The following is a 13569-nucleotide window of genomic DNA, read 5'->3' as shown; positions in this document are numbered from 1 at the left end:
GGGGCCATGGGCCGCGGGGAGCCGGTCGGTTCCCGGCTGCGGGCCGGGTTCATCGTCCGACCGGACCCGGACCTCCGTGGTCGCCGGGCTGAAGAAGAAGCTGAAAGATCAGATGGACGCGTTTGGGGATCTCCGGCGGCGCGTGGCGGCGGATCACCGTGAGGTGGTGGCGCGAAGGTATGATAAAATAAAACTCTCCTGCGTCTCCTAACTTAAATCCATTGCAAGACAGCAACTTTAATCTGCAAAAATTGAAATTGATGCGCTTCTGTTCAAATATAGCTTTGATAAACTCAGAACTCTCACGCATCTTAACAGATACTACGCAGTAACAGGGGAGAAAGCGGATGAAGAGACAATCGACGCAATGGCGGCGGCAGAAGGACGAGGGGAAGGGATATTGCGGGCTGCGATCGAAGGCAGAGGGGCGGTGGAGGCGGCGGTGGCGGAGATGAGGGAGAGGAGAGGAGCGGTGGAGGAGATTGAGAGGAGCTTGATGGAGCTGCACCAGGTGTTTCTGGACATGGCGGTGATGGTGGAGACGCAGGGCCATCAGCTTGATGATATAGAGAGTCAGGTTGGGAGAGCAAGCTCTTTCGTTGACCATGGAGTCAAACAGCTTCATCAGGCTAGAAGGCATCAGCTAAGTACGAGGAAGTGGACTTGCATTGCGCTCCTAATTTTGATTATAATTGTGCTCATTATTGTGCTTCCGATTGTGCTGAAGAAATGAGGGAGGGGGGAGGAAATTTTTAGGGTTTTGGTATGAAGTTTATAATTAGGGATTTGTTTTTGGTTTGATTTATTTGAGGGGGAGAAAAGAGTGTTTTGTATGCATCACCGTTTGTGTATGTGTTATATATAAATAAGATGTCTTGTTTGGATTATGATTTTTGACAAGGATGAACCAACATTTTTATTTAGGGATGGGAAAAATCAATGAATGTCTTATTTTTTTAAAAGTAATATGAGAAAAATATTAAAATTTAGTATTTATATAAAAAATTATATTTTTAGTTATATTTTATATTTATATTAAAATAAATTGAGTGATTGTAAAGGCATTATAATAATTTTTTTTTCAAATATTAAATGAGAGAATTACAATCAATTCAAATATTACTCTCATTTATCATTGACTTACCAATATGTATATAGATGTTTTAGGAATAATTTAATTTTTAATTCAAAAAGTATATATATACTATTAAAATTAATATTTTTTTTTTATATAAGGGATAAATTTTACATGTTCGATCTTGATTTGTTTGTGGACTCACGCCTCAAGAAAAAAAGTTGTGAATGAAGGAGAGTGAGCAAGATGAGAGGGGATTCACTATTTCTCTTAGAAGATAAAAATTGCATGTTGTCCATTCTTTAGGGATCAATCTTTTTATATATAAATTCTCCTTATAAAGGGTTTTCTCATATGATATAAAATGGATACTAAAAACACTGATCCCGAAAGATCTCTGATTTAGAAATTCTTATCTTCATCTAGCATTGACACTATAATTCATATAGTTATCTCTGACAATATCATATCTAAACCTATATTTCTTATAATTCTTATCAGATTACATCCTTGTTGGCCCAGTTAGCCTTTGAAATAATCTAGCATGGAGTAGTTTGGATTCAAGGGAAGTTATTTGTTAGAAAAGTTCCATTTAGACAAGAGATCAACAAGTGGATTTATGTGGCATGAGGCATATTTAATCTCGAGATTAAAACTTCTATATCTCTGCCTTGACCTTTGTGAGGTAGTTCGCCATAATCTTTTCTCTGGACTTATATTAACTGTTTACTTAGTTGACTATCAATTGTAAGTCAGTGCACACTAGTAAATGCTTTGCCCTTATTTTTCAGGAGAAGGAGAATCTTAGTCTCACGATCAGGGCTTCATACTGGACATGATGATTAGGGATGACTCAACTTTTATAGTGATAAAAGGAGAAACTGACTAGACCTTTGAGTCTAGAGCCTCTACAAGTAGATTCTCCACAGACCTAGAGTGTCTACAATGACTCTTATGGAGTTATTGTTGCTCTTAATCTTTAGATTCAGAAAAATTAGCGAGAAAATTTGCTACTACCCAGGCCTTGATTATCATTTATGGTGTGTAAAAGATTTCGAATTTATTGATATTGACATCCTAGTTTAGTAGACAACCTTAATGCTGCCATTTATCAAGTATTGAATTCATGGGATGGTCCATTATGTCTTGTATAGCATGTTTCTGGAAATACGAGCAAAGTTTCTATGCTTAAATATTCATAATACAGTGCCTGAGTTCAACATCCCTTAAGATATTGCTGACACAATACACCAAAAAAAGCTTTCCATAGTTCTCTAAAACATGTACTAAATTGATTGCTTCTGCTCCAACTATGAGATATAGCAGTAGGTTGTTGATGAACTTTGGACTCTACAATAATGATGGGGATAACAAAAAGTTCTTCCAGTAAAGGAAGCTTCTTCACATTTATCTATTCAAGTAAGGCATTATGCTCTTTCTCATATCCTTGAAGAAAGCAACATACTTATCATCATATATGAAAATGAAGAGACTTAAACCCATAATTCATCTACTTAATTTCTATAGTTTTTTTACGTACAAGGTGATGACATGTGTAGAAGTTATTTTATTTTCTTTGGGGTTAGCATTGATACCTTTTGAAGAAGAAGATAAGCCTAAAAAATTTCCTAGTCTCACATCAAATTATATTTTATTAAAATTTTGAAAGTGTCTTTAAGGTTTTCTATATATTATTATTGTGATTTTCTTTTAACCAAGACATCAATGACACGAACATTAAGATTTTTTATTTCTTTTGTCTATTGAAAATTTTACCTATCATGTGCTTGTAAGTGTTACCAATTTTCTTTAGCACAAAGGGTATTACTCTGTAGCAGTAAACTCCATCTTTAGTAATGAATATGATATTCTTGGTATCAAATGGACACCTCTTTAATTTAATGGTAGCTAGGAAAAGCATCCAAAAACTCATGACTGAACAATGGACTGCAAAGTCAATGAGTGCATCAATTCACCTTAACGGGCGCATGCCAAATTTAAGTTCATGAAGTCGATGCACATTCACCATTCACCACTCGAATTCATCATCACCACCCATGCACGATCCAGCCTGAACATTGCTCCTCCTTGATATAACTAAGTTATGGGAGAGTAATGACAATTAATTGTATCTCGTGATTTTTCAGTCGAGCCTTTGGGATCAACGTTCAACTTATGATAGTCGACATCAATGTCTTACCTCCTAACATTTGTTCTACTGACCAAGTAAACACCTCTCTATAATACTAAATGACTGATACTTGGCAGCTCGTACTCAGCTACTTATATCTGTCAACTCGTCTGCTCGATGGGACAGCCGAACAAGAGACCTACGCGGTCTAGTCAATACACTATTCAATTCTTAATCTGAACAATTATTTTTTTGGAAATATATTCTGAAACATTGTGGCGTGCATTGTTTTTGGAAGAGTTGGCAGCCGGTGGCAGCCGTTGAACAATGACTTTAGAATTAGTCTTGTTTATACTGTTAGGAAAATGAAGCAAGACGTTGGTAGTTGGGCAGTAGGTCCCTATTAACTAAGTTTTCTTAGGCTTCTCTTACACATTTTCATTATAAAACCAAAGTGTTATAAATGTAAAGGTAAAATTTTAGGTGTTAGATATGTAAATACATAAGAGTCGTATGGTACGTGTGTAAAACTCTCTACTTATTTTATTTCATAAACATTATGTAATGCACATCATCATCATCATCATCAGCATCAACATTGGTATTATCCCAATTGGATTTAATTTTAATAATATTTATTTTCTACTCATTTATGTTGACTAAAGCATTAAATCATTAGAGTAACTTCTATTTATTTATGTTATCTTTGATCAAATCTTACTCCTTTCTAATCCTTTGACTCTTTTAAATTTTATCCAATCATCCAAATTATGCATTTTGTATACCTAATTTTAATTATCTTATTCCAAAAAAAAAAAAAAAAATACCGCAACTTAGCGGTGATATCAATTAATAAATTCAATCGAGCATCTAAAACATAAATGCAGTAGCAGATAATATTAGAGAGAGTTGTCTTAGATGGTTTAGTCATATTAAATGTTGGTCATCTGATGATCCGATTAGGGGAGGAGATGTTTTAGAGTTGACTTGGGTTAAGAAATGTAGAGATAGATATAAAAATACTTGGGTATATTGTATTAAAAATGATCTTAATTTATTAGAATTAAATGAAAAAATGACACTCAAGAGGACATGATAGAGAAAATGATTCATGTAGTTGACCCCACTTAGTGAGATAAAGGCTTGTTGTTGTTATTGTTGCAAGCATCTAAAACACAAAATCAAAGATTTCAATTTCTTCCCATGGATAAATTTGGGTTTGAGTGGGAAGTTATTGATTTCAAGTCAGTTTTAGATTGATTCAAGCAAAGTCTGTTAATTGCAAGCCACATTAGTCTAATAGTTGAGAGCTTACTTTCAACAAAGAGGCTCTCGGTTCAAGGCCTAGTATATGCGGTGTGTGTGCGTTGAGGAGTAAGCGTGAAAATAAAATTATAATAAAAAAGGCTAAGTATATTAGTTTTTAAAAATACTTTTTATTACTAATCAAGATTATAAATACACATGCAATATCACAAGTAAATTTTAAGTTGAATCAAATTAATTTCAAGCAAGTCACCTTGAAATCCAAGAAAATTGATTTTTGAGTCGATGAAAGTTCAAATGAGTTTTGAGTTTTATATATAATATTATTAACCCTAACTCTAACCTTTCCTTCAAGCTTTTTGTTAACTTATTTGACTCTTTCTAGTTTTGTCTCATAAACATATTAGCAATCTCATTTGTGACAAGCTCGACTTACCTATCACTAATTCTTGTAATTAGCCAACACTCAAATCCATGCAACTTTATCGAATTAATTGCATCGTTATAAAAGTCAGCTTCAAGTATTTACAATATCCTCTTAATAGATAATATTCTTTAAGTTACTTTTCTATTTTAACCACCTAGTCCTAGTTTTAGAAAATAAGTACTCTTTATTGTATAGAATTTACTCATTATTATCCTCATTATTGTGTAGAATGGATAAAAAATACTTGTACTATCACACTTAGACATCATTCTACCTTCTAATAGTATTTATTGACAATTCTTAATATCACAACCACTAAAATTACAACTTTAATACTTAAATTTATTCTATATAATAGACTATTTTGTTAATAATTATCATTAACTATTCTAACCCTAATGATTCTCAAATTAGACATTCTTATAAAAGTGGTTTCATCTACTTGGTGAACATGATATAGCCTTTGCTAACTCAATTTAAGATATACATTGGTTGTCTACTCCCCTAAATTTCAAGATGATTTGCATCAATTTCTCGTAATTCAAGGAGTGTTTCCACCTTCAAGTTTGCTTGTTCATCCCCTAATTTTTTATTTCTCACAATTCTAGGAGTGCATTTGTTAAATGCTTTGCTATTTAAGAAATTTTAGATTTAAATCCATATTTTCTGGTTGTTTGTATGAAGGCTAAAAACACCCATGCACGAACGAACAATGTAAGTGTGACATGTTTGTATGCAAGTATCAAACCATTAGTAGGCATCGAGAAATTTAACTGAAATGATAAAATGGACTGATTGGAAGAAATGCCAAAATTGAGAGCTGAATTCGTGTACGAACTTTGTTTGTGGGTGCTGCCTGCTCTGTACCTGTTTTTAAATTGATTGATTGATACTGTGATGACTTTAAATTGATTTTATTTTGCTTGTAGCTATTAGTTCTACAACTGATACGTGTGATGTTTAATATTATACTAATATTTATGCATCTCTCAACTTCCACTACAACTTAACATAAAATTATCTAAAAATATTACATAGTTGACAAGAAGAACTTATTAAATATTGCAAAACAACAAGTACGATGACCCATGTTTTGTCAATGCTATGTTATACGCTCTTCAATGGAATCAACATCAGGCTGGTATATATTTGTGTGCATTGCGGTGCACTACAGGGTATATACAATTCCTACTATATTACAGTAATCATAAGTAAATGTCCAAGAAAGTATAATAATAGAAAAATTTTGATGATGTTCAATTTCTATTATATAACTGCATGAAACAATTCATCATTGCTTGGGGAGGCAACCGGTTCTTGGTTTGATGAATGTTCTTTCTCCTTTCTTATATTACAAAAGAGTTTAAGTTGGAGGAACTTAAAGATACATATAATAAAACTTATTCTGAATACAAGATTATATATTTTTGGCTCTTTTATTTTTCTCTCAATAAACTTTTAATTTAAAATTAGATATACACTTGAGTGCATCTTCGTTGGATCCTTTAATTTTATATTGTATTCTTTATTAACTATTTTTTTTATTCAATTTTTGCTTCGACTGGGATGTTTTCCCTCTTAATATGTCATCAGTAGAATATAATCTCAAGCACACCTCGATACAACCACAATACTACTCCAATAATACCATAAACTACTTCAATACCACCGAATAATAATACAATACCACCACAATCATCACAATACCATCACAATAACAACATAATAACAACATAAAACCACCACAAGATTAACAAAATAAAATCTCAATCCCACCTCAATATAACCATAAAACCACTCGAATAACACAACAAACAACTACAATACGACCGGAATAACAGGACAATGACACCATAATTCTATCAAAATAATATGACAATACCAACTCAAAATCACCACAATACAAAAAAAATCAACAATAACACTAAATACTATCAAAAAAATATCACCACTAGAATAACTATAAAATAACACTACAAAATCATAAAAAAATACTAGGAAATTAAAATAATACCATTGATTTAGAGTACAAAGAAAATCAAACAAACATAAATTAATGTCAATATTTGTAACAAAACGAAACTGACCTTCATTTCAAACTTATCGTCATTATTTACAGATTCTATCTTCAATATTTCTCACTTGACGTGTTGTTCACACATAACATGGGATTATAGTCTAAACCCTAACCGGAAAATGACAAGAAAACCTTTTGGCCACAAGCAAAACCAAATGAAACACTGTGCCAAATTTTAAACAATGCACTGTATTTTTCCTAATTTTCAAGTTGGTTTTGATCAAGTCGCACTAGAATACACCTTTTTCACTTTACAGGTGGAGAAATATAATTGGAGTCCGGACACATAACTGCGTACGGAATCTTGATTCAATATTTCCTCTTTCTATTAATTGGCACCCTGAGCCTTATAATAGAGCTTGCAAACCAAACAATTTTCAGCTGCAAATGGATGTTACACACAAAATTAATTTTCAAGGGTAGCATCACTTGTCACAAAGTTAGCATGGTTGCATAAGGATACAAGTACTAGAAAGACATTGACTATCACGAAACATTTTGTCCGGTCGCGAAGATGCCAAATATTTACATCTCCATCAAATAATTCGATGTCTTTAATGATTTTTCACGTGATAAACTTTACGAAACCGTATACATACATCAACCTTTAAGAATTATTGATCTCATGAGACCTTCCTATGCATGTCATCTTCACAAAATTTTATGTAGGCTCAAACAATCAAACAAGGCAACAGTTCGCTACACTCTCATTCCACCTTTATTGGGGATTTTAGCCTTCAGCGTATACCGATAACAATCACCTTGTCACGAATGACATTTGATACCATCCCACATTTTATAAAATCTTCATCATCAAGTCAATTCGTGTGGCCTGAGACAGTTATCTTACTTTCTTGGCATTCAAACCAGGACTTTCATTGCGCTCTCTTCACTTGAACCATTCTAACTATTTATTTATTCAAGTGAAGATCGCTCCACATATGCATTGAATCTTATGCTGAGCTTGAACGAATGGTCATAAACCTTCTCAAAACCCTGCTACTTCCAAATCCTCATAGGCTTGAACGAATCCAGGATAGATTTTATCATCTTTCTCCACTCCCCTCTATTGTGCCAATATGATGACCACTGCTCTTGCGCATAACATGATGATTCATGCTTATACCAAGCACATCGATACTAATTGTAATTTCATTATATTGCCCACTCACAAACAACTTTCTGATATCATCAACAAGCAGTTGGCACTTGATGTTTCAATACCTCTGCAACAAACTAATAACTCCAAAACATCGTCTCTATTTGAGGAAAAAATATTACCTCTGGAGTACTGATGCATCAAAACTCTAATGGAGATGTGCCATGTGGCGTTATAGTGGGACTATTGCATATGTGGTACCTCCTCATTGGAATACTGATGCATCAGTACTCCTAAGGTAATATTTCTTCCTATTTGAGGGCGCAGATAACCAACTATATTATCGGAACTATATTATTTTCATAGAAACTTTAATTTCAAAACCCAAATATATTAAGAAATATGCAGATTTACCCGAAATAAATGACCAATTAAAGCCCAACTAGAGTGGGACATTATCCCCCCTGACACAACACATGATCCGACAAAAACACAAATGCGAAGCAAGTAGAACTGCCGCTACACGCCTAAAACCGAACTAAAAAACTCGAGTTGATATATATATATGGTAAAACTCGGTTAATATATATAATAATCTAAAATGTTTCGAGGCTCCCTTTACTGCTGAGCGCACTGCACTCTCTGAGCGCCCCCATGCATTTCCTCATCTTCCTCATAGGCTTCCTGCGCCTGTTGAGCTTGCTTCCTCATCATCTCCTCCTCCATGTTTACATCGTGCAGTGTTGTCTCCTCGCACTCGTCAAGCTCCATGTCCGTCAGCTGCGACTGCATCCTCAACGGCAGCACAGACTCAACGGCCTTGCACTGCTCTGCACTCAACGAATCCGGGAATTCTACAGTGAAGTGAATGAACAATTTGCCTCTCATGAAAGGCCTCTGATACATCGGCATGCCCTCATCGTTGATCGCTTTGAATTGATCTGCAGAAACCGGCAACGATGATACATGTAGAGCCATATACATACATGTAAACCGAATGCATTCGAATCTTACCTGGCTTGACAACTTCGCCGGGGTTTGATTTAATGAGCAGCTGTCTGCCGTCAAGATGTGTTAGTGCGAACTGGAAGCCGCATAGGGCTTCGGTTAGCGGCAGAGTGTGCTCGAAGAAGAGATCATCGCCCTTTCTTTTGAACTTGGGGTGGTCCTTTTGTTGCAGGATGAATACAATGTCTCCGGTGATGTAGTCGGGCTACACATCAACAGAAGGAATAATGAAAAAACTGCAATAAGGAGTGGATGAGGGTTTGGTGGGGAAGGCAGAACACGTACAGCTTCGTCGGCCTCTCCGGGAAAGGTGATCTTTTGCTTATTTTGCATGCCCTTCTCAACGACGACTTCGAGAACCCTCTTATCATGCACAACCTTCTCACCCCTGCATTGAGGGCAGCGGTCTTTGTCGCTGATGGTCTCACCGGTGCCTTTGCACTCGTTGCATGGGTGCTGCATTTGTTGGATCATGGATGGACCAAGATGGCGAATCGAAACCTTCATGCCCGAGCCCTGACAGCCCGGACATTTCATCGATGCGCCGGATTTAGATCCCTTTCTGCAGAAGTATGTTTGTTTGATGTTAGTTTTATGCCGCAAACCATTCGGAGTGAAGAATTTATCAATACTCAGTACTCACCCTTTGCATTTCGAGCACAGTACGTTTCGTGAAAGAGAGAGCTTTTTGGAAGTACCATTGTACAGTTCTTCCAGGGAGACTTTCAGTGGTTGAACAACGTCCTCCCCTCTCCTCTGCCTGCGTCCACGGCTGCCCCCACCGGCTACTCTCCATAACAAATTCCTTAGAATGAGTGTGGGGAGACAAAAAAGAAAGGGTAAAAATGGCAAAATAAATCATTTAAATTTACCTCCAAAAGGGTTTCCACCAAAGAAAGATTGGAAAATATCAAAAGGATCATGGGCTGCACCGCCCATTCCTTCCTTGAGAGCATCTTCACCGTACTGATCATAAATCTCCCTCTTCTCAGGATCACTCAAGACCTCATAAGCTTGGGCCAACTCTTTAAACTGCAAAGGACAAGAATAAATCAATTGAGATACGGGTGAAAGGAACCAGCTCAGTTGTACTGTTTCTCAAAAACAAGAATAGATTGAATAAATAGAAAACTTGGACTACCTCAATACAATTCCAAGTTGCAGTTGCAAATAGCAAGGAATTAAGCCATGCAAAATCAAACCTCATTTCACAAAAGATTAATTAACCAAAGTTAATTTCCAACTGAGCAGCTGTCAGTTTAAAAAGAAAGACACGTTCACAGAGGTACATCGAATGATTATCCTCAAGACTTGATTATACTTTCAAGAATCACAATTAAGTTTATTAAAATTCCAAATTAATCATCATAGGTTGCTATGACAAAGGGGCCAAAAAGAGAAGCAAAAGCGCAAATGATCAAAATAACAAATTGTCACAAAAAAAAAAGCATAATATTGATAAAGAAACAAAATACATATATACAAAATGTACTTTATTTTGGTTTCAATCTGTGAAACTCCTTGAACTGAACGAAGTTAAACGTGCTCATATGAGAGCAACACTGTAAGAGGTTATTTCCTAGAAAGTTATACCAAGAGGCCAAAACTGTGAGGTTGTTCGGTTAACATGGACAAAATCATGATGGTTCAAAGCTCTTACAAAATCTATTAGCAATAAAGCAAATCCACAAGAAATATAGAATGGAAAAACACATATAGCCCTTCATAACTTAAAACAACAACAACAACAACAATAACAACAACAACAAAGCCTTAATCCCACTACGTGTGGTCGTTAATCCCACTACGTGTAAAGCCTTAATCCCACTACGTGTGGTCGGCTACATGAATCCATTTTCTCCATTGCGTCCTATTTAGTATAATGTTTTCATTTAGTTCTAATAAATTAAGATCATTTTTTATACAATAAGCCCAACTTTTCCTAGTTCTACCTCTGCCTTTCTTAACATAAGTCGATCTAAAACATCTACTCTCTTAATCGGATCATCAAATGGTCGACGTTTAATGTGATCAAACCATCTAAGACGAACCTCTCTAATTTTGTCCGTCACTGGAGCTACACCATCCCTATCACAAATATATTCATTTTGCATTTTGTCTCTATGTAAAACCACTCATCCATACTCATCCATCTAATCATTCTCATCTTGGCAACACTTAACTTAGTATTATGCTTCTCTTTTAAAGGCCAACATTCAGCGCCATAGAGCATTGCAAGTCTCACCACTAACTTATAAAATTTTCCTTTGAGTATAAGCGGTACTTTTCTATCACACAAAAGGCCCGATGCATTCCTCCACTCAAACCAACCAACTTGAATTCTACTATTAACATCCGCATCTATATCATCATCGCTTTGAATAACGAAATCGAGATATCTAAATCGTTCACACCTTTTAATAATTTGTTTAATACTTTTAATAATTTGGTCACCCAAAGTTACACTTCTGTCACTAGAACTACTACTAGTAAAATTACATTCTATGATTCAGTTTTAGTTCTACTCAAATGAAGGCTATTAGACTCCAATGTAGACCTCCATAATTCAAGTTTTTCCTGAGCTTTTTCTCTCGTCTTATCCAAGAGAAAGATATCATCAGCAAAAAGCATACACCAAGGTACATCCTCCTGTAAATGTCCAATAAGACCATCCATAACTAAAGCAACGGGCTTAAAGCCGATCCCTGATATAATCCAACAAAAATGGGAAATTATTTGGAATGGAGGGGTGCAACAGGAATACTTCCCAACAGGTCACCCATTTTAATATTACTCTAGCCCCAGCACGCTTAACTGCGGAGTTCTAATGGGATCTATTGCGCTGATGCTGGTATGGTCACACCCAAAAACCCAAACAAAGAAAAAAAAAATTACAATAATCTCACATAAAATATAAAAGACACCTCACTTGAAACCTTCGTTGTATGTCAATGGCCACTAGAACCAAAAACCCTAACTCAAATCAAGTGCAAAGAATGAGACAAATCTCCCCATTCTCTTCATTTCGATGGCCAAATTCTTCCCCCTTCCACTTAGCCTCCTTCTTCGTGACCGAGAATAATAAGGAAAGCAATAGCAAGGTTGCGGCCTACAGAGACGCATGTTGCCTTCCTCGTCTTTCTCCCTGTTCATTCGCAAGCCAGCCTCACCGAAGCCCTCTCCTTGCTCACGTGATAAAGTTGTGGCTAGGGCTACCAGGAAATCAACGGCTAGATCACGACATACGAAGCTAATCGAAACTCCCGTTTGTCTCTCCTTTTGCCCTTAGGAAGGCGACGACGAGCTCACAATACAGTGACCCAAAGCCCCCATCTTTCTTCCTTTTCCACTTCTTCTTTCTACAACTCTAAGATTTGCAAACAGAAAACTACAATTGCTTCCTAAACATTTGTTATCCTCTACACCATACGAAACCCTCTAAGTCGTGACCTTCTCGCTATCCTAATGCACAAGACATAGTCGAGATTAGCACTAATTGAGAAGGCAACAATGGGATCGTAGTATTACAGAGACCTAAAACCCCTCCATTTTGTGCTGATGCCCTCACCGATCTTTCTTCTTCCCAACCACCCAAAGTTTATTTCGTGTCTCCCAAGCCCATCTTCTCTCGCAGCACCTACGCAACGTACACACTTTGTGCAAAGCCGATCCTCCCTGTTCGTCCAGCCCTGCACCGAAACTCTCCAAGCCACAATCTCTCTCTGTCGTGCCTTCCTTGGGAACCAAAGTCTCTTTTTCATTCCTCAACCCTAGAGCACTTGCTCCTATCTCTGCGTGCTAAATTGAGCCTGATCCTTTCTACCTAAAGATCATTGTCGAACCGAGCTTGTCCGATTTATTCAAGCACAACCCCATAATTATGCCCTACCCGAGCACTTACCCAGAACCAGAACAATGACCTAACACCTCTGTTTATTTACTTATTTCTACTGCTTGTATTTTACTTTATGTTGTATGTTTTCAAAAAAAAAAAAGAGAAAGAAAAAAATCTGTGATGTATTATTATTTTTATTATGTTGTAGTCGTCGCCATAATGACGTGGAGGCTCGAAAAGTATATTTTGGGGCAAAGCAGGAAAATTTTAAAATATCCACTCAAGGAAGCGCAAGTACCCGTTCATGGGGAAATTAAATGTTGGAAAACACGCGAACTCGCTTGAAAAACATTTTAAAATTGAAGATTTTAAAACACCCGCTCGTAGAAAAGTGAGTACCCGCACGTGAGAAATTGATTATCGTTTGGGAAAAATAAAGTACCACTCAGAAAATTCTAGTTTGCGAGCTAACACTTTTGTGTAAGTACGTTAAAGACTCGTTGTGTCTTTTAAGATTGCGGGTTAAATTTATATTTTTTACTCCCTAGCCACAGTATCTCGCGACAATAACCAGCTCGTCTTTTAAGATATATGAGAAGGTTGACATCCTCCGATCCCCCCCCCCCCCCCCCCCCCCCCCCCCCCCCCCCC

General features: G+C 36.4%; 2 protein-coding genes across 2 annotated transcripts in view; one reads left to right on the top strand and one right to left on the bottom strand.

Moving 5' to 3' along the window:
* Positions 1–887, top strand: part of LOC110039157 (syntaxin-121-like) — a 1783-nt gene extending 896 nt beyond the window's left edge. The window contains exons 2-3 of the mRNA XM_020744120.1: positions 22–177; positions 319–887. Of these exons, the coding sequence (XP_020599779.1) occupies positions 22–177; positions 319–733 (571 nt within the window). The 3' untranslated portion in view covers positions 734–887. The remainder of the gene's footprint in view (positions 1–21; positions 178–318) is intronic.
* A 7579-nt stretch (positions 888–8466) lies between these two features.
* On the bottom strand, positions 8467–10115 carry LOC110039154 (dnaJ protein homolog; the record flags this gene model as incomplete). Its single annotated transcript, XM_020744117.1, is given in 5 exon segments — positions 8467–9016; positions 9090–9288; positions 9369–9645; positions 9727–9868; positions 9956–10115. Coding segments are annotated over 5 exon segments (1101 nt in total), but the record flags the coding sequence as incomplete, so codon positions are not given.
* Positions 10116–13569: the final 3454 nt, after the last annotated feature.

This window comes from Phalaenopsis equestris, unplaced genomic scaffold, assembly GCF_001263595.1.
Source record: "Phalaenopsis equestris unplaced genomic scaffold, ASM126359v1 Scaffold235604, whole genome shotgun sequence".
In the NCBI taxonomy this organism is placed as follows: domain Eukaryota; kingdom Viridiplantae; phylum Streptophyta; class Magnoliopsida; order Asparagales; family Orchidaceae; genus Phalaenopsis; species Phalaenopsis equestris.
This window is presented reverse-complemented; position numbering and strand designations above follow the sequence as displayed.